This window comes from Papio anubis, chromosome 1 (assembly GCF_008728515.1).
Source record: "Papio anubis isolate 15944 chromosome 1, Panubis1.0, whole genome shotgun sequence".
Lineage (NCBI taxonomy): Eukaryota > Metazoa > Chordata > Mammalia > Primates > Cercopithecidae > Papio > Papio anubis.
Window position 1 is genome coordinate 127517028 of NC_044976.1, and position 17571 is coordinate 127534598.

Consider the following 17571-nt stretch of genomic DNA (forward strand, 5'->3'; position numbering starts at 1 on the left):
TTACATTGGGAAGCTCACAGAGGCAAGAGGACAGCGTTTCTCAGAATTCCGGTTTGACCCTCCCCTCCCCTTCTTCCTTGCCACAGGCCAAGGAGCGGGAGCTGGAACTGAAGAACACCTGGTCGGAGAACAAGCTCAGCCGCCGTCAGACCCAAGCCAAATATGGATTCTAGGGCTCTGGAACTGATTGCTCCCAGGATCTCCTGCCAGCCCAGCTGGCCTGGCCCCCAGCTTCACCTCTGGGACCCCAGCAGCTGCTCTAAGCCCAGGATCTCTTTCCCCAAGGACCCAGCCCTCGCCTCTGCGAGAATGAACATATTTGATAGATTTTTCTTAACAAGTTAGAAAATTCAGCTCCTGTCTGTCCTGGAGCTAGCAAAGACTTGTGTGATGCCTCTGAAGGGGCTCTGAGTTCTGGGATGGGAGTTTTGCTCCCTGTCAGGTGTGATGAAATGTTGAACCCTCCCCACCACCACTTTTTTTTTTTTTTTTAAACCAGGGATGTCTGTTGAAATAAAACATTCAGTCTGACAAACATTGCCTGCCCTGTCTCTGGATTTGTGTTTACCTTGTGTAAAGCACCTTCCAAATGATCTTGAGCTGCCTGATTCCTTTGCTATTTTTTCTCTGTATCCACCGTCTAGCTGTGTTTGTGGCCATTGAAAACCCTAGAAATGGTATGCCCAACTTTATATGAGGTGGGATGATTTTCAGAGAGACCTGTGGTCCCAAATATGTATTGCTTATCTCAGGCACCTCTGGAGACTGGGTGAAGTCAGGAGGTTTTTTTCAGTAGCACAAAATAGTTGTCAGACATAAAAATCCTATCCAGCAAGAGGTAAAGTGGCAAAATCCCTGTCCCTAAAGATGATTCAGATTGACACTGGTAGTCCATTGGTCTGGATTGGTTTGGAAGCTTCACATTGAACTTGGGTGCCAGAGATACCCTTGGAGACGTCCAGAGCCCTAGCCTTTGTTGAAGAAAGGAGGTACAGGGTCTATAGACTCCAATCATCTGTAATGCACTGTGACGCTCAGAAGTGACAAGACAGATGGCATAATTCCAAAAACAATGTGCAACTCATACTGCAAGCCACCACTGAAAAATATGGCTAAGGGTATCAGGATTCCAGTAGGGCTTAGCTGCTGTGGTTTCCTGCAGGAAAGTAGCGTTGAGGAAACTCCTGCAAGAGAGCCTTGGATGTCAGGTGGAGGAGCTGTTGACCAGAAATAGACTCTTGAGTGTACTGTTGCTGGAAAACACTGGGAAGAATTAGTGTTTGGCAGTCCTGGTGACAGAGAGGGGAGGCTAAGGCCATTGGGGCATTTGAGGTATGTGGTGGAGACCTGGGGATGGGAAGGAAGAGGCAGAAGTTAGAAACCTCACCAAGCTTCTGGTTTTGTGTGCTGGGGTAAGTTGAGGAGTCTGTTTCTTATTAAGCACAGAGAAGGTTTCATCACTTACAGGAAAACCACCCGCTTATCTGAAATCTGACCTACTTCGGGCTGGAGCCAGACAGGGCTCCTGCATCCCACAGGGACACTCAGGCTGTAGTTGTCCAGATCTGTGCAGCCAGTTAAGACTTCAGCAAGGAGCTTCAGCCCTACCATGCTCCCAGTGTTCACAGAGGCACTGGGGGTCAGGGCTGAGATCTGCCCCTCTGGGGTGTCACAGGTGGTGAGGTGTGCTCAGCAGGGCCTACAATCTTAGGTTCCAATGAATCCAGTGCTTCCTTTCTTATATCCAGTATGCTACAGATGCAGCCCTAACCATATGAGTCGCCACGCTCCTGGGATTCAGTAATTCAACTTTCTCATTTTAGGGGCTGTGTCATGATGTAGCTGGAAGTGCTCTGGGCTGGGAGGCAGAAGATGGTGAGAGGGAGGCTCCCTGGTCTTCTGGAAATGGACAGAATTGGGCTAGATATCTATAAGGGTCCTCTTGCCTCCCACTTCCTTCAGTTCACTCAAGAGGCTTAAGCCACATTTTTTTTAAAGCCACTTTTTAGTCCTACCAAAGATGGCATTTTATTTGGTGGTTGGAATTTCCTGGTCGCTGAGAAATAACTAACAATTAGAAAATGGATAGACTTCATTTGGGAGGGCTTCCTGAAGGTGGTAGCCTCAAGTTCTGATGAACAGAAGACAGAGACAGAATGAGGGAGAAATAAGAGTGATAACTTGGTTAAAATTAGCATGGCAGCAACAGCCAAGGGGCAGAAGGAGAAAGGTGTGAAGGCCTTGGTCAGAAATGGATCCAGTGAGCACTGGAAGATGGTGGGGCCGGGGCAAAGCTGGATGTGCAGTGTCACATTGACCAGGACAGTAGAGCTGGAGAAGCTGAGGTCTGCAAGGATCAGACTTAGAACCCTCACAGAGATGATGTGGTTGTCGTAATGAGGGTGTTTTAGTGCCTCTGCAACACCACTGGCCCCTTCGGAGGGGCCCAGCCACATCTGCACTCTAGCTGGGGTGCTGAGCTCGCTGTCCAAGAAGCCCCAATGTACGGAGGAGTGGTTAAAGTTCAGTGGGGCCTGGGGGAAGTGGCAAGGATGCTGGAAAACTCTGGGCTGCGTGCTCCCGTCTGCCCCTTTTTACCCCTTTCCCCCTAGGTTCAGCTTTCTTTTTCTTTTTTCTTTTTTTGAGGTGGAGTCTCTCTGTGTCGCCCAGGCTGGAGTGCAGTGGTGCAATCTCGGCTTACTGCAACCTCTGCCTTCCGGGTTCAAGTGATTCTCCTGAGTAGCTGGGATCACAGGCGCGTGCCACCACGCTCGGCTAATTTTTTTGTATTTTTAGTAGAGACTGGGTTTCACCATATTGGCCAGGCTGGTCTCGAATTCCTGACCTCAGGTGATCCACCTGCCTCGGCCTCCCAAAGTGTTGGGATTATAGGCGTGAGCCACCGCGCCCAGCGCACCCGGCCTAAGTTTAGCTTTCTTTCAGGTGAGGACTCAGTGATGACCAGCCCCACCCCTCCCTGAGTGGGTTCGTGGGATGTGATGTTAGCTCTTCAGTCCCCCTGAGAAGCCCCTGAGCCAGTTACAGATCACCTTACTGAGACTGTGCTGCATTAGTGGAGGGAGCAGACAGGAAGAAAGGGGCAGCTCAGGGGAGGCTGGAGCAGGAAAGAGCCATCAGGGTAAGGCATGGAACTGAAGGGGCAGGGGCTGGAGGACAAAGCTGGACCCTGTAGTGGGAGCCGTGCTCTCTGTTCACAGCAAGGTCTTCCATGTGCTGTGACAGGGTGAGAGGTTGCCCTTTCACAGATATAACAGTGGGCTCAGCCAGAGAGGCTCTACCTGGAGGAGGCAGGAGGAGGGATGGAATGACCATGGGAAGACTGTCGGTGAGAAATGCCCTCCCCCTCTTGGCATGTGGAGTCTCGCTCAGCATAATCGCCCCAGTTCACTTTTCCTGTACAAGTTACTCAACTTCTCCCTCCTGAGGTCTCACCGCAGCCCCAGGCCTCAGCTTGGAGGAGTAAAGTCAGCGGGATCGTGCAGGGGTGCCCCTCGTGAAGGGGAGGGAGGTTCCCCCACCTTGGTCTTCAGGGCTGGGCCTCCAGCTGTGGCCCTCAGCAGGACTGGGACCTTATCCTTTAGCCTAGGAGGGGCCCCGTGGTATTAAGAGGAACCCTGGGTTGGGACGACAAGATCTGGGCCCTGGGCCTTACTGCCTTTGGCTCCCTGTCACCTCCCCTCTCTAGACCTCAGTTTCCTCTTTAGTTGAGCCAAAAACTCTGTCATTAAGGGTCTCTGAAGTCCCTTCTAGACCCAGCAGTACTGCTTTTCAAAGCCCTTCACTCGCATGGTCTCATGTGTGTGCAATGAGGCATTATCTCCAGCATAAAGAATGGAGGGAGCAGTGGCACAGAACAAGGGTTCCCCTGCTGAAGGTTGCACAACTAGTTAGCACAGCGCCACAACAGACCCAGGGCTCTTGATGCCATAGGTTCATCTGGGCTCCACCACCCCTTTGGTGTGTCCACTGCATGCTCTGTGGAGTCACAGAAGGAAGAAGAGGGTCCCTAGGTCCTGCTCTGCCCCTGGCTTTGCTCCTGCCCCTGTTCTGCCCCAGGCTTTCTCCTCTAGAAACACCAAGTGGGTCACTAGGCATTTCTGGCCCCCTCCCCACACCTGCCCATTCTGTTACACCCCAAAGTCTGGGGAAATGTATTTTCTGACTTTCTGATTTCTGTCTCTTGCTGTACAATCAATACGCCACTCTTTTCTGCTTCCTCCCCTGCCCCAAGGAATCAGCCACGAGGTAACTGACTCCATGCGTCTAATCTGAGACCTTTCTGGCACTTTCAGCCTCCTCTCTGATTTCAGCAAAGTCCTCTGCTCCTCCCTCCCTGCCCCTCTGCCTCTCTCCCCACCTCTCCTCTTGCTCAGGAGGGCATTTAGATCTGAGGTCTAAACAAAGGGAAGGGAAGTGGAACCCCAACTCTGTTGACTCAGCAACCATATTTCTCCTTAAGCCGATTAGCACTGGAGTGGAAAGGAGGGGAATTGGCCAGTCACTGGAGCTGGCACCTGGGCCAGGCTGGGGGTGGTGCGGTGGTGGCAGTGCCCAGGCCTAGGGACTGTGGCTTAAGAAAATGGTCTGGAAGATTCCTGTGCCTCAGGTAGGTACAGGGGCCCTGACAGGTGCTGATTGCCTGGACTAGACTCTTATAGGAATGAATGTGAAAAGAACAGGCTACACAGATGGGACCGCAGGAGTCCCCAGGCCTGGGCAGCTCTGGAGGGGCCGTCTCTGCTCTAAGCCCTGAGGATGATCCAGGGGCAGACACTGCCCTGCCTTAGAAAGCCCCCTGTCTGGCTGGGCATGGTGGCTCATGCCTTTAATCCCAGCATTTCGGGAGGCTGTGACAGGAATATATCTTGAGGCCAGGAGTTTGAGACCAGCTCTGGCAACATAGTGAGACCCTCTCTCTATAATTTTTATTTATCTATCTATCTATTTATTTATTTATTTATTTATTTATTTATTTATTTATTTTTATTTTTCCCCCAAGACGGAGTCTTTCTCTGTCACCCAGGCTGGAGTACAGTGACGCGATCTTGGCTCACTGCAACCTCTGCCTCCCGGGTTCAAGCAATTCTCCTGCCTCAGCCTCCTGAGTAGCTGGGATGACAGGCATGTGCCATCACACCTGACTGACTTTTGTATTTTTAGTAGAGATGGACGGGGTTTCACCAAATTGGCCAGGCTGGTCTCAAACTCCTGACCTCAGGTGATCTACCCACCTCGGCCTCCCAAAGTGCTGGGATTACAGGCGTGAGCCACCACGCCCAGCCGGGCTTGGTGATGGGCACCTGTAGTCCCAGCAACTTGGGATGCTAAGGCAGGAGGATCCCTTGAGCCCAGGAGTTCAAGGCTGCAGTGAGCTATGATCATGCCACTATACTCCAGCCTGGGCGACAGAGCAAGACCCTGTCTTTAAAAAAAAAAAAAAAAAAAAAGGGAAGTCCCCAGTCTGTGACAAAAGTAAGGCCCAGGGCATACGCCAGAGCCCCAGAGCTTTGCATGGGAACAGGAGGCTGGCTCTGAAGTGGTTCTGGGCAGAGAAGGGGGAAGCAAGAGGGATATGGGAGAGAATGGGGTCCTGATTGAGGCAAAGGGCCTAAGCCCAAGAGGCTAGGAAGATGAGAGGCCTGGAGCCAGTTCCAAGGGGATTCCTGTCCTCTTAAGGGGCTCACACACACATCTTCCTCCTCTCCAGTCCTGTACTTGGCAGGGGTGTTGCAGAGGAGGTGAAGGGGCTGTCCTTCAACTGCTCAGCTCTCTGCCCCTCTTTCTTTATGCCTCAAGTGGTGCAGCCACCCCTATGTCCCTGCCTGCCTACTCAACCCATCCCAGCCAGAGAAGGAATACTTTGCAGAGGTCTTGTGTCCCTGGCCTTGGTGTCTGTCAATCCTCAAGCCCTTCCACCCTCACTGCAGTGGCAGTTCAACCCCTTGCCTTCCACAGTATGAGAGAGAGAGAGTCAGAGACAGAGACAGAAGGAGCCTGGAGGACTTGAATCCCTGTAGGGGAAGGCAGTTGGTGATGATTTATTAGCCAGACAAGAATCAACAAACAAGTTCTAACATCTGTTCTCACCAAACCATTCCTCAGACAACAGCAGCATTGGACCAGGGCCCAGACTCAAAGGCTCAGAGGGCCAAGGAAATTAGACTCCAGGAGGAGAAACCAGGACAGTGAGAGCCAGCAGGGCCCTCCTCGCACACTTCTTTGCTGTCTTAGATCATCAAGGACTGAGCCATTGGATTCTTGGGATCTCTTAGGAGGGAGCAGGCTCCACATTTGCTTCTCTGACCGCCAGGCTTCTTTGTTGGGGGTCAGGCCGGACCTGTCGGGGGACAGAGTTAAGCCAGGATCCACAGGAGGGGACCCAGCAAGCACCCAGGCCTCCATGCAGTAGAACTCTGGAAAGTGGCCAGACTTCCTGTTTGAGGAAATCTCTGATGTTTCCTATGGACTGGAGTTTGTGGATGTGTGATAAGGAACAGAGTACTAAACGGGGAATCAGGAAGCCTGGGTTCTAGTCCTTGACTTTGGCCAAGTCACTGTGCCTCTCAGGCTATGTTTTCTTTTCTGCATAGTGAGGGAGTTGAATTTGATCAGTAAGGACAAATGTAATGCTGCTCATCCTCCCGCCCTTAACCATGGCAGACATCACTAATCAATCATGTGATTTTTTCTGCTGAGTTCAGATATAACCTTAACATCCTTTCCAATGCAGCACTCTAGGCAGCCACAACCAATGGATTGGAGTTGGCATGCAAGATGACACCTCTTTGCCATCCTTGCAATTGATGATGGCTGAGGTCCTTTCCAGCTTTGATCAACTATGGTTTATTCCATCCACATTTCCTGAGAAGGGTGCCAGGTGTGTGTGAGGGTCTCTGGACCTTATACTCCAAGTTATCCTCACCAAGCTCAGACTTACCGCCTACTGAGGAGGCCCAAGGGGGAGCCATGCCTGTCCTCTGTCCTGAAGCACCTGTCTAGAAAGATTGTGGGGGAGGGTGTGTCTCCAGGCGGGTGGGGGCTGGTGGGGCAGGGGAGGGCCTTGCCCAATCACAGAGTTCTCAGAATGCAGCTGGGAGCCACCTGTATTCTGCAGAGAGAAGGACAGTTCTAGGTCACACCCTCTACCCTGTGCCTCCTAGGTGTACCTGCAGAATCAAGACATCTGATCTGAACAGACTTTGGCTTCCAGAGAGGGTGTATAAACTCCTGTCATTCATTAATTCAACAAACATCTCCTGAGCACCTGCTCTGTGCCAGGCACTGGGCTGGGTGCTTTGGAAACAGATGGGTAAGTCCCAGCCCACCCTTCAGGGAGCTCACACTCTAAACTAGGGAAGGGACAGAGAGAAGGAGATGGGAAGAGATGGGTGTCTCATGTGATCAGTGTCGTGGCAGGTGTGTGTAAGGCACAGGGGGTGGCCTCTGTGGCCTCTGAGAAGGGAAAGCTGGTCTTGAAGGATGATTAGAAAGTTGCCAGGCAGCGGGAGGATGAGCTTGCAGGAAGTCGCTATAGGCAGAGATACTGGTGGGTGCAAACCCCAGGAGGCTTGAAACCACTTGGTTTAGAGAAATATGAATCATTCTAGGAGAATGGGAGCGGCTGGTGGTAACGCTAAGGAGGTGAGACCCCCCCTCACCCAAGTCTAGAGTGCATCGTGGGCCAGGCAGCTGCTTCAGCAAGACCATTCTGGCTTTTTTGGTGCAGAGTGGATCAGAAGTGGCAAGTATGGTGGTTAGGAAACCAGTTAAGAAGCTCTTGGGAGCCAGGCAAGGTGGCTCGAGCCTGTAATCTCAGCTGAGGCGGGAGGATCACTTGCACCCAGGAGTTCAAGTTTGCAGTGAGCTATGATTGTGCCACTACACTCCAGCCTGGGTGACAAAGCCAGACCCCAGTGATGGAGGCTGGAGCTGGGGAAAGGAAAAATATACTTAGGAAGAGATCCAGCATGAATGAGTGGCTTACCAGGGGAGTGAAGAAGGAGCAGTGCTGAGGGAGCCCTGGGATTCTGACTTGGCTAGCTGGGTGGCTAGAGACTTAGCAATCAGGACAGGAAACATGGGACCGAGCTGTTTGGAGGGCAAGGGTGAGAGTGGTGTTGGCTGTGTTGAGTTTGAAGGGCTGAGGGATGCTGGGGGGAACTGACCAGAAGCTTGGAGAGAAGTTTGGATGGAGATATGGACAGGTGATGTCAGCTCTAGGACAGCAGGCATTGGCAGGGGTGTGGGTGAGGACAAGCAGGCTCAGGCTGAGCGGGGAGCCTGGGGCACTAGCAGGGAGGGAGGGTGGGGAAGGGTCTGAGGAGAGAGGTTGGGGAAGGGCTTTGGGAGGGCTGCAGAGACCAAGGGAGAGAGTGGGATGGCTGCTGGGGCTAACCCATGGCATGAGGTACTGACTTGACGGGTAGGCAAGCAGACTTAGGTCTGGGGAGAAGGAAGAGGGAGACAGGGAGTACACAGAAGGAGCTGGGAGAGGAGAGTCCCCCTCCTCTGAATAAGGGACCCCAAGTGCTCTTTTTCTCCCGGACAGCAGGGCCGTGAAGGCCAAGGGAGAGAGCCAGAGAGGCACGGGGTGGGGTCAGCCCCAGGTGCGTCCGAAGAGGGCCTGCAGGACCAGATGGACACAGATCAAAAAAGCCTCGATGGGGGAGGTGAAGGGGCATCCTGCCTGGGGGCCTCTGTTTTCTCTGTGAGGTAGGAGGGCATGGGGGTTTGACAAAGATGAGGTCTGAGTGACTCTGGGGAGAAGAGGGGGCAGTCTCTGGGCCTGGAGAAGGGAGGCTGGCACCTGGATCATTCTGTCCTTCCCACATCACCTCACACCTCTGCCCCTTACCCTGCCCCAGGCATCCACTCTGAACACCTTCACCTTCCCCCATCTACCTGCAGGGAGACCTTCTCGAACCCACCTTTCCCTGCACACCAGTTTACCTGGCCTCCTGGGACAGGCCTGGACCGGCTCTTCCGTAGGACAGGGTGCCCAAGGGTGGCAGGTGGGCCCTCATCTTCCACCTCCACATAGATGTTGCTGGGGGCTTCCCCGGGGCTGCCCCGGCCCATGGCGTAGAAGGCTATGGGTTCATCAGGCTCGTTGTAGATAGGATTGGAGGGCTTGGGGGGTGGGGCCGGGAGGCGTCGTGAAACAGGGCTCGTGTAAACTTCTGGGGGCAGCTGAGGTTTGGCAGGGATGGGAGGCTTGGGCCTGAGTGGCTGGGAGGGCTGGGAGAGAAGGTGAGGCCAGGGAGGAGTGGGGTGAGGGAGGCAGGGTTAAAGCCCCATCGTAAGTCCCAGCCTGAGCCTCTGCCCCCGCTAGGCCCCTTCTCCTCCCCGCTGCCTGCACCCCCTCGCAGGCCTGTCCTCCAGCTCCCTCAACCCCTCCAACCCAATACCTCCTTCTCCCCGGCCGCTTCTTTCTGCATTGGGACTGTGGCTTGCCCCTGCTTGATGATTGGGCTGTACTCGGGGTTTGGGTCCTGGCTTTTGCTTCCAGAGTTTGATTCTTCGGTCCTCAGGGGAAGTCCTGCAGGCTCAGGAGTCTGCTGGGAAAGAAGGAGGTCTGAGGGACTTGGTGGAGCATTGGGGAGGGGGAGGTGATCAGGAGGACAAAATAATCCAGTCTAAGTGGAGGATGGGAGAAGGGGGAGGGGCACAGAAATTTGGCCTGGGCTGGGTTCCCTGGATGAGGAAGAGGGGGTGGCGACGGTGAGGAGACCCAGGGTCGGATGGAGGCGGTGGTAAGCTCTGGTCACAGGCCATATCTAGCATTAAAGTTTTTCTTTTTTGAGATAGAGTCTCGCTCTGTTGCCCAGGCTGAAGTGTAGTGGTGCAGTCTCAGCTCGCTGAAGCCTTGATCTCCTGGGCTCAAGCTATCCTCTTGCCTCAGCCTCCCAAGTAGCTAGGACTACAGGCATGCACCACCACTCTGGCTAACTGTGTTTTCATTTTCTGTAGAGATGAGGTCTCAGTATATTGCCCAGGCTTGGTCTTGAACTCCTGGGCTCAAATGATCCTCCCACTTCAGCCTTCCTGAGTTTTAGGATTACAGGTGTGAGCCACCACACTTGGCTGCATTAAACTTAATTTCATCTGGATCACAGGGCAAGGCCAGATTCCATTTGTGCCTGTGGTTGTGAAAATGCAACATGGCTTTACACATCTTTAGCTGAAAAATTATTGGCATGGGGACCAATCTCCATGACAGCTGTGCTTGTGTTTATTTCTGTACCGCTGGTTAATTTATGGAGATATAAGCTGAAGGTTTTTTGTTTGTTTGTTTTTGTTTTTAAGACCAAGTCTCATTCTGTCATCCAGGCTGGAGTGCAGTGGCACAATCTCGGCTCACTGCAACCTCCGCCTCCTGGGTTCCAGAGATTCTCCTGCCTCAGCCTCCCAAGTAGCTGGGATTACAGGCACCCACCACCACACCCAGCTAATGTTTGTATTTTTCAGTAGAGATGGGGTTTTGTCATGTTGGCCAGACTGGTCTCGAACTCCTGACCTCAGGTGATCCTCCACCTTGGCCTCCCAAAGTGCTGGGATTACAGATGTAAGCCACTGCACCTGGCCATAAGCTAAAATTTTTAAGGGCAGAGACCACCTCAGGAGAGAGGAACCCCATGTGGGATGGTTCCATCTCACAGACGGTGTGCTTTTAGTTCAGTGTTAGCCCTTGGTCCATGAATGCTGTCCCCATGCCTGCTGCCAGTGTAGGCTAAGGTCACAGGGCTTTTCTTGTGCTCCTGCAATCCACCAAGTGCACGTCTCCATCGGGAGGTGTACTGCAGGTGTACTATGGAATCCAAAGAATTCCTTTTCCTGCCCTAACCCCCTCCTCTCTCAGCATCTCCTTCCTGAATAAAAAGTAGCACCTCCACCCTGCTGCCGAAACAGCACCTTAGGAGTCAGCCTTGATGCCTCCACCTCCTCCCTCTCGACATGAAATGAAACACAAATCCTGCTCCTTCCACTGTCTAAATATTGTTCACATCTGTGTACTTTTCTCCATGCACACGACCAGCACCCTAGTTGAGGCCACCTGACTCCTCCCCCTGCATCGTCTTGCCCTTCCAACCCACTCTCCAGTCTTCGAGCAGAGCAATCTTACAGAAACTCCCCTAGCAATCCTTGGGTGGTTACCCATTGCCCCAGGATAAGTCAGAATCCTGAGAGCTTGAGTGACAAGACTCTGTGTGACCTCAGACTTCTACAGCTCTGCCTTCAGCCTTCTCAGGTCAGGCTGGCTCCTCCTCACCCCCAGACTTCCCCATGCTCTATGAATCTCAGGTCTCTGCCTGTTCCTCACAAAAGAGGCAGTGACCACAGGCACTGTCCCCACTTGTTTTAACTGACCCAAATCAAGTTCTGTGAAACTCTTCTTGTCTAGGTCACCAGTGACCTCCTCTCTGTCAAACCCAGTGTCAATTGCACCCTCTGCCCTCACCCGCCTTCACTCACTTTCTTCACTTGGCTTCCAGAGCATCACACTCTTTGGCTTTTCTCCTCTCTTTCTGAGTGCTCTGCTCAATTTTCTTTGTCAGTTCACCCTCATTTCTGCAACCTCTAAATGCTGGAGACTTGGGCTTCATTTCCTTCCTACCTACACTGACTTTTGAGTGAGATTTCACCCCTCCTAAAGGTTTTAGAGTCCCTCTGAGTGCTGGTGACTCTCAATATTTGTCTGCAGCCCATCCCTTTGTCCCAGTCCCGACTCTGAATTCCAGCTGCCTACTTGACATCTCCATGCTGAACTGCATGTGTAGAAAAACAGAACTCTTGACCCTGCCCCCCTGCCCAGACATGTTCCTCCTAGAACTTGCCTCGTCTCAGTCAATGACAAGTCCATCTTTTCACACTCCTCATCCAATCCTGCAAAAACCCAGCAGCTCCACCTTCTAAGGAGACCCAGCCTCCGCCTTCCTCACGCTTCCTGGAGGCAGCCACCTCTGCTACCCTGACCCAGGCTGCCATCATTTCATGTGAAATATTGCCTCTCCCGAAACTTGCCAGGCCATGTCACCCCTCAGCTTGTAACTCTCCAGTGCCATCTCGTCTCGCTCAGAATAAAACTCCAAATGCATACAAGAGTCTACAGGGCCCCCCTCCCTCACCCCTCTGATCTCATCTCCTACTTCTCTATCCTTCAGTCACTGGATCCACCCATGCTAGCTTCCTCTCTGCTCCCATCATTCCTCAGACACAGCAAGTCTCCTCCTGCCTCAGGGCCTTTGCACCTGCTGTGCCCGCTGCCGAGAATGCTTTTCCTCCCGTTGTCTGCATGGCTCTTCTATTTCATACAGGCCTCTATTCAGATGTCCACTTACCAGAGTGACCTTCCCTGACACCCTGTGTAGAACAGCCCCAACCCTGTCACTCTTCAACAATATTTCACATGAAATGATGGCAGCCTGGGCCAGGGTAGCAGAGGTGGGTGCCTCCAGGAGGCATGAGAAGGCTGGAGGCTGGGTCTGCCCAGAAGGTGGAGCTGCTGGTGGAGCTGTTTGGTTTTCTTGTCAGTGTGTACTTATCATTACTAGACAGACTCTGTCTTCTTTGCTTGTTTTCTGTATTACTCACTTGTCTGCCTCCTCCTTCTAGAATGGAAGCTCTTGAAGGCAGAGATATTCCAGTCCTTTAAGTTCACTGCTGTTTTTCCAGTGCCCAGAAGGTTGCATGGCACCCAGTGGTCCCTCAGCACTGCCTGAACTTGTGCACCGCTGCCTGCTAGGCTAAACGGTACCCTGTATTTCCTTCTGAATCACATTCTCCACACTGGATTTCTATTACTTGTCCATTTTTACTGCTGGAAAGTAGGCTTTGTGAGTTTGAGACCCATCTGTCTGTCTTGTTCATTGGTCTATTCTCAGGGCCTGCCAGCAGTTGGTAGGCCCTAAGTACTCCGTAAATATCTCTTATATTAAAAACAAATGACTAGGCTGGGCGCAGTGGCTCATGCCTGTAATCCCAGCTACTCAGGGGTCCCATTCAGGAGACCCCTGCATCCTCCCCTGGCCTCATCCTGGAAGGGCAGTCTGCAGGGGCTGCTACTGCAGCAACAGGGATGGGAAAGTAGTTGGACTTCCAGATTTCAGAAGTCAAAGCTGAAAATACCAGATGGAAAATACCAGCATTCGAAGCCTTAGGGACAGAAGGATAATGGGGCCTGGAGAGGGGAAGCTGACTCAGGAGGCTGAGGCGGGAGAATCACTTGAACCCGGGAGGTGGAGTTTGCAGGGAGAAAAGATCGCGCCACTGCACTCTAGCCTGCGAGACAGATCGACACTCTGTCTAAAACAAAACAAAACAAAACAAAACAAAAAACCCCAAATGACTCTGTGTGCCCCTGGTCTCTCCTTGCCCCTCTGTCTCCGTGTGGCTGGGCTGGTCTCTTAAGGAGGGACCCCCCAGCACTCATATTTCTCGAAGGGCCTGCCACCCTCTCACGAAGATGAAGATGCCTGGGTAAGGGAGGCATGCCCGGGTGGTGTTTTGGGATGAGAAAGTGCCTGGTGCCGCGTCCTGCGCCTGGGCTCTGAGTCGGGGGACGGGGAGGGGGCGCTGGCCTGAGACCCTGGGCTCTCTGATCAGGGCCTGGGGCGCGTACCTGGCGGGCGAGCGGCTCGGTGAGCGTCTCCCCGTAGGGGCTGAGCGGGTGCGCCGTGTAGTGCCGCAGCAGGTCCTGCAGCCGTTCGTGGGCGCTGTCCTCGCCCAGCACCACGTGGCGCCCGTCCCCGAGCTGGGCCAGCAGGAAGTGGCGGCAGCAAGTCCGGCTCCTGGAGGGCGCCGTTAAGGATCAGACTATCTCCCACTCCTCGGCCAGGGCCACCAGCGCGAGGCGTGACCCCCACTTTCAGCAGCCCGGGAACTGAGCTAAAAGCTCGGCTCCTCCTGGGATCAGACCCAAGCCCCGCCCCTCCCGAGCCCCGCCTTCTGTCGCCCGGCGCGGGGCCTCGCCCCTCACCTGTAAGTCAGCACGAAGGTCACCGCGCTCTCGCTGAACCGCACCAAGTAGCATCCCTGAGGCTTGGGCTCCAGCAGCCTCTCTGCCTCCCTGTGGGTGACGGAGAGAGGGGGCCGAAACCTGCTCTGACACTTCCAGCCTCGCCTCTGTCTCCCCAGCTCTCACGAGGAACCCTTACCCCCAAGCAAGCATGCTGGAGCGGCTAGAGAAAGGCTAGGGTTGAGATGGGGAGAGAGAGCATGTGGGAGCTGTTCTCCCGCTGCGGGGACTAGGGGTGGACAGGGGCCAGGGGTCCCATTCAGGAGACCCCCGCTTCCTCCCCTGGCCTCATCCTGGAAGGGCAGCCTGTAGGGGCTGCTACTGCAGCAACAGAGATGGGAAAGTAGTTGGACTTCCAGATTTCCGAAGTCAAAACTGAACTGAGGAGGTGAACAAAGAGATAGGGAGAAATGAGGCTGAGAAATGGAGGAGGGAGGATCTGCAAGGGTGGAAGAAAAGAGGGCTGGGAGATAAAGATGGAGTAAGCCTGGAGGGAGAGAGAGGTGGAAAATACCAGCATTTGAGGCCTTAGGGACAGGAGGATAATGGGGCCTAGAGAGAGGAAGCTGAGGCACAGAGAGGCCTGGACTGGAGCCTCTCCAATGATCTCCCCTGGAGAGATGCCTCAGTGAAAGGCCTAGAAAACTCTGGGAGTGGGAGCCTGGAGTGGGCACCTCCATCTGCTCCAGACTGGTAGAAGTGGGAGCCTTCATCTATTCCTGGCAGGTGGCAGGACCCAGACCCAGGACTTGCCCTGCCCCTGTCTGGGCCAATTTCCTCCTCCATGACTCACCTCCGGGTGATGAAGCCATGGAACCAGGCAGGGGCTGCCCCATGCTGCAGGAGCCAGTGGGCCTGGGTCTTCTGGAACCAAGCCCGGGTCTCGGCCTGCAGGGACAGGCTTCCTTCTCCAGGCACCTCTTCTGCCCTCTCAGCATTCCCTGGGATGGAGGCAGCCTCCAGGGCCTGGGGAGATGCCTGGATCAGGGAAGAGTTCAAGGAGGGGGAAGCAGCATGATGGGTGCGCCTTCTCCTGACTTTGATCCACCTGCCACCTTCTTTTCCTCATACCCAGCTTCTCCTGTCTATTTTAGGGTACAATTGCCCAGAAAGTCCTTCCTAAAGTCTAACTTAAATCCCTTCCTCAGCTCCAGCTGTTCTGGCTTCCAGAGACTCTCCTTCCTCTGCCCTCTGGGTCCTGAGGGCTTTTAATCCAGCAGCAGTGAGCTGTCACACTGTGCTCCAGGAGGGACGGGAAAGGCAGCACAGCCTTCTAGATGGATAGAGTCATTCCCTGGCCTGGAGGATGAAGGAACATGATGCCGGAAGTCACGCTAAAGGCCAGAATGAGGGAGGGCTTACTCCACAATATGAGGGACTGAGCTAGTTCACAGAGAAAATTCTTGAGTGGGCGGGAGGGAAGGGCTGAGACGTGGAATGCACCGGGTGAATGAAGGTCACTGACACAGAGGGCAGATGCCTGCTTCTGGGACTCAATGCGCTGCATCCTGGTCACCTGCGGACTCTGCCTGAGCTTCCGGAGGGCCTAGGAGCAGCACGGGAGTGAGTGGGCAACTCAGTGCATGAAGGAGGTACTCCCCATTTTCGTTCTCTCCCTCTGTGCCCCAGCCCGTTGGCAGACCCGGATCATTCCTGCCTTCTCTTGGGGTGGCCTTTGTCCATCTGCAAATCCTTCCCCATGGGAGGGTGGGAGAGATGAGGGAGCTGCACCTCGCTGCCGCCCCAGGTTTCTACGCACCGCAGTGTAGCCCAGGTTCCGGCAGCTCCTGTGGGTCATGTCCGTGATCTGGAAGGTGCTGAAGGTTGGGATGGGGGCTTCGTGACTCCCTGTGAGCACAAAGAGGGCTGTCGGGGTTTCTCAGAGGGGGACTGTGTCTATCTCTGCCTCCCACCCCTCCTCCCAGGTTCAGGGATCTGTAGGGCTGGGACAGTCTTAATGACAGGAAAAACGCAGACGGGCAGCAGGGGAGTTTCTCAGGCATGAGGATAAGTAGCCAAGGGGGAGTGAGGGGGGCTAATGCTGCCAGAGGAGGTTGTCAGGGACACCAGGTGCCTAGAAGGAGAAGATGGGAGCCAGGCTGGCCTTCGGATGGCCAGGGAGGCAGATCACTTCAGGGCAGGCCCTTCTTCTGGTCCAGGATCTTTTGCCTCCTCCTCCCTTCATCCTCCTGCTCCCTCCTCTCTCCTCTCTGAGAAGTGCTCAAAAAACCCTGTCACCTTTATCCTCAGGAATGAGTGGGCACGGAGCCCCAGGCGGGGTTGTGGTCGCCCTGCCTCTCAGGCTTGCCAGCTCTGGCTTAGAGTGGGGCCCCTCATCCCTGAAGTGGGAGCTCAAGCCCAGGAGGGAGGGCAGGGGGATGGGGGTCTTGGTGCCCCCTCCCACCCATATCCTCCAACTTCACACTTACCTTGGGGACATATCTGGGCCAGGGGGAAATCCATGGGGGCAGCCTGACAAGGGATCCCAGAGCAGGGTGTGTGTATGTGCTCTGGAAAGGTGTGCACACTCAGCAACTCTTCATCTCTCCTTTCACCCTGGCCCCAGGGGCAGGAAATGTCGCCTTACCCACAGCCTTAGTTCTGGCAGAGGACCCACGTCATGGAAAGCCTTAAGACGATTGTCCCACCCCCGGAAGCCACGCAGCTGTAGATAGCGGTGGTATAGCGGTGGGGGGTATCTGTGTCACTCTGTGTTTAGGTGTTAGGAAGTCCTTACTGCTACCTGACCTTCATCCCTCCAGATTCTTTCTCTGCTCCCTCACCCCAAACTAGAACTTCCCTTTCTCTCTCTCTCATCTCTCTTGGCTTCTATTTCTTTCTCTCTGGAAAATCTCCCACTCTGCCTCTGGGCCTGTTCTGAGCAGTGGGAATGGGGATGTCAGCCTCAAGGATAAGCCACACAAGGTGCTTATGGGTCATGCTTTGAGGAGACATGAGGAAGGGAGGGGGCAGGGCTGCAACAGGAAGGATGTGGGTTAGACTTCTGGAAGGACTTTTTGAGGACATATGAAATCTATGAGTCTGGGCATGGTGTCTCACGCCTGTAATCCCAGTACTTTGGGGGGCTCAGGCTAGAGGATCGCTTAAGCCCAGGAGTTCATGATCAGCCCTGGGCAACACAGGGAGACCCCATCTCTATTTTTAAAAATTAATAATAAAAAAAGAAATTTATGAGACAAGGGGTTAGAGAGGAGGGGGACTGGATTCCATCATTCAGCAGATAATGGAACTGAGTTAGGGCAAAACCAGGCAATCCTGGAGGAAGGAAGGAGAATTCCTCCAGCTAAGCTGGTCATCATTATTATCAACACTATCAGCAGTTGCTGTTAATAACATCACTGTTGATGTCTTTTTTTTTTTTTTTTTTTTTTTAGACAGAGTCTAGCAGGACTACAGTGACACAATCTCAGCTCACTGCAACTTCCGCCTCCCAGGTTCAAGGGATTCTTGTGCCTCAGCCTCCCGAGTGGCTAGGATTACAGGCTTGCACCACCAAGGTTGTACCACCCATCACC

At 53.8% G+C, this 17571-nt stretch overlaps 2 protein-coding genes across 23 annotated transcripts in view; one reads left to right on the top strand and one right to left on the bottom strand.

Annotated features, from left to right (window-relative positions):
- Nucleotides 1–537, top strand: part of PRCC (proline rich mitotic checkpoint control factor) — a 31181-nt gene extending 30644 nt beyond the window's left edge. Inside the window, exon 7 of the mRNA XM_003892841.5 lies at nt 87–537. Coding sequence (XP_003892890.1) covers nt 87–173 — 87 coding nt within the window. The 3' untranslated portion in view covers nt 174–537. The remainder of the gene's footprint in view (nt 1–86) is intronic.
- On the bottom strand, nt 499–16833 carry SH2D2A (SH2 domain containing 2A). 22 transcript variants are annotated; one of them, XM_031653944.1, is made up of 9 exons: nt 16465–16822; nt 15795–15901; nt 14829–15013; nt 13997–14116; nt 13640–13808; nt 9429–9578; nt 8971–9258; nt 6959–7129; nt 6030–6358 (listed from the first exon to the last, which is right to left on the bottom strand). In XM_031653944.1, exons 1-8 carry the CDS (start codon nt 16496–16498, stop codon nt 6962–6964), a joined length of 1221 nt encoding a protein of 406 aa, XP_031509804.1. In that variant the 5' UTR covers nt 16499–16822; the 3' UTR covers nt 6030–6358; nt 6959–6961. The 22 variants fall into 22 exon arrangements, with proteins under 22 accessions (XP_031509802.1, XP_031509793.1, XP_031509774.1 ...); XM_031653950.1 differs by having other exon boundaries at nt 6959–7016; nt 16465–16821; XM_031653946.1 differs by having other exon boundaries at nt 9429–9575; nt 16465–16816.
- Between the last annotated feature and the right edge of the window lie 738 nt (nt 16834–17571).

What these genes read in the sequence shown, in the direction of transcription:
- SH2D2A (XM_031653912.1), bottom strand. Translation starts at nt 16,498, where the DNA reads ATGGATTTCCCCCTGGCCCAGATATGTCCCCAAG. An exon ending in CATGGCTTCATCACCCGGAG is followed by an intron (nt 14,117 to 14,828) that starts GTGAGTCATGGA and finishes GTGTCAGAGCAG; the next exon opens with GTTTCGGCCCCCTCTCTCCG. An exon ending in CCGAGCCGCTCGCCCGCCAG is followed by an intron (nt 9,579 to 13,639) that starts GTACGCGCCCCA and finishes CTTCTTTCCCAG; the next exon opens with CAGACTCCTGAGCCTGCAGG.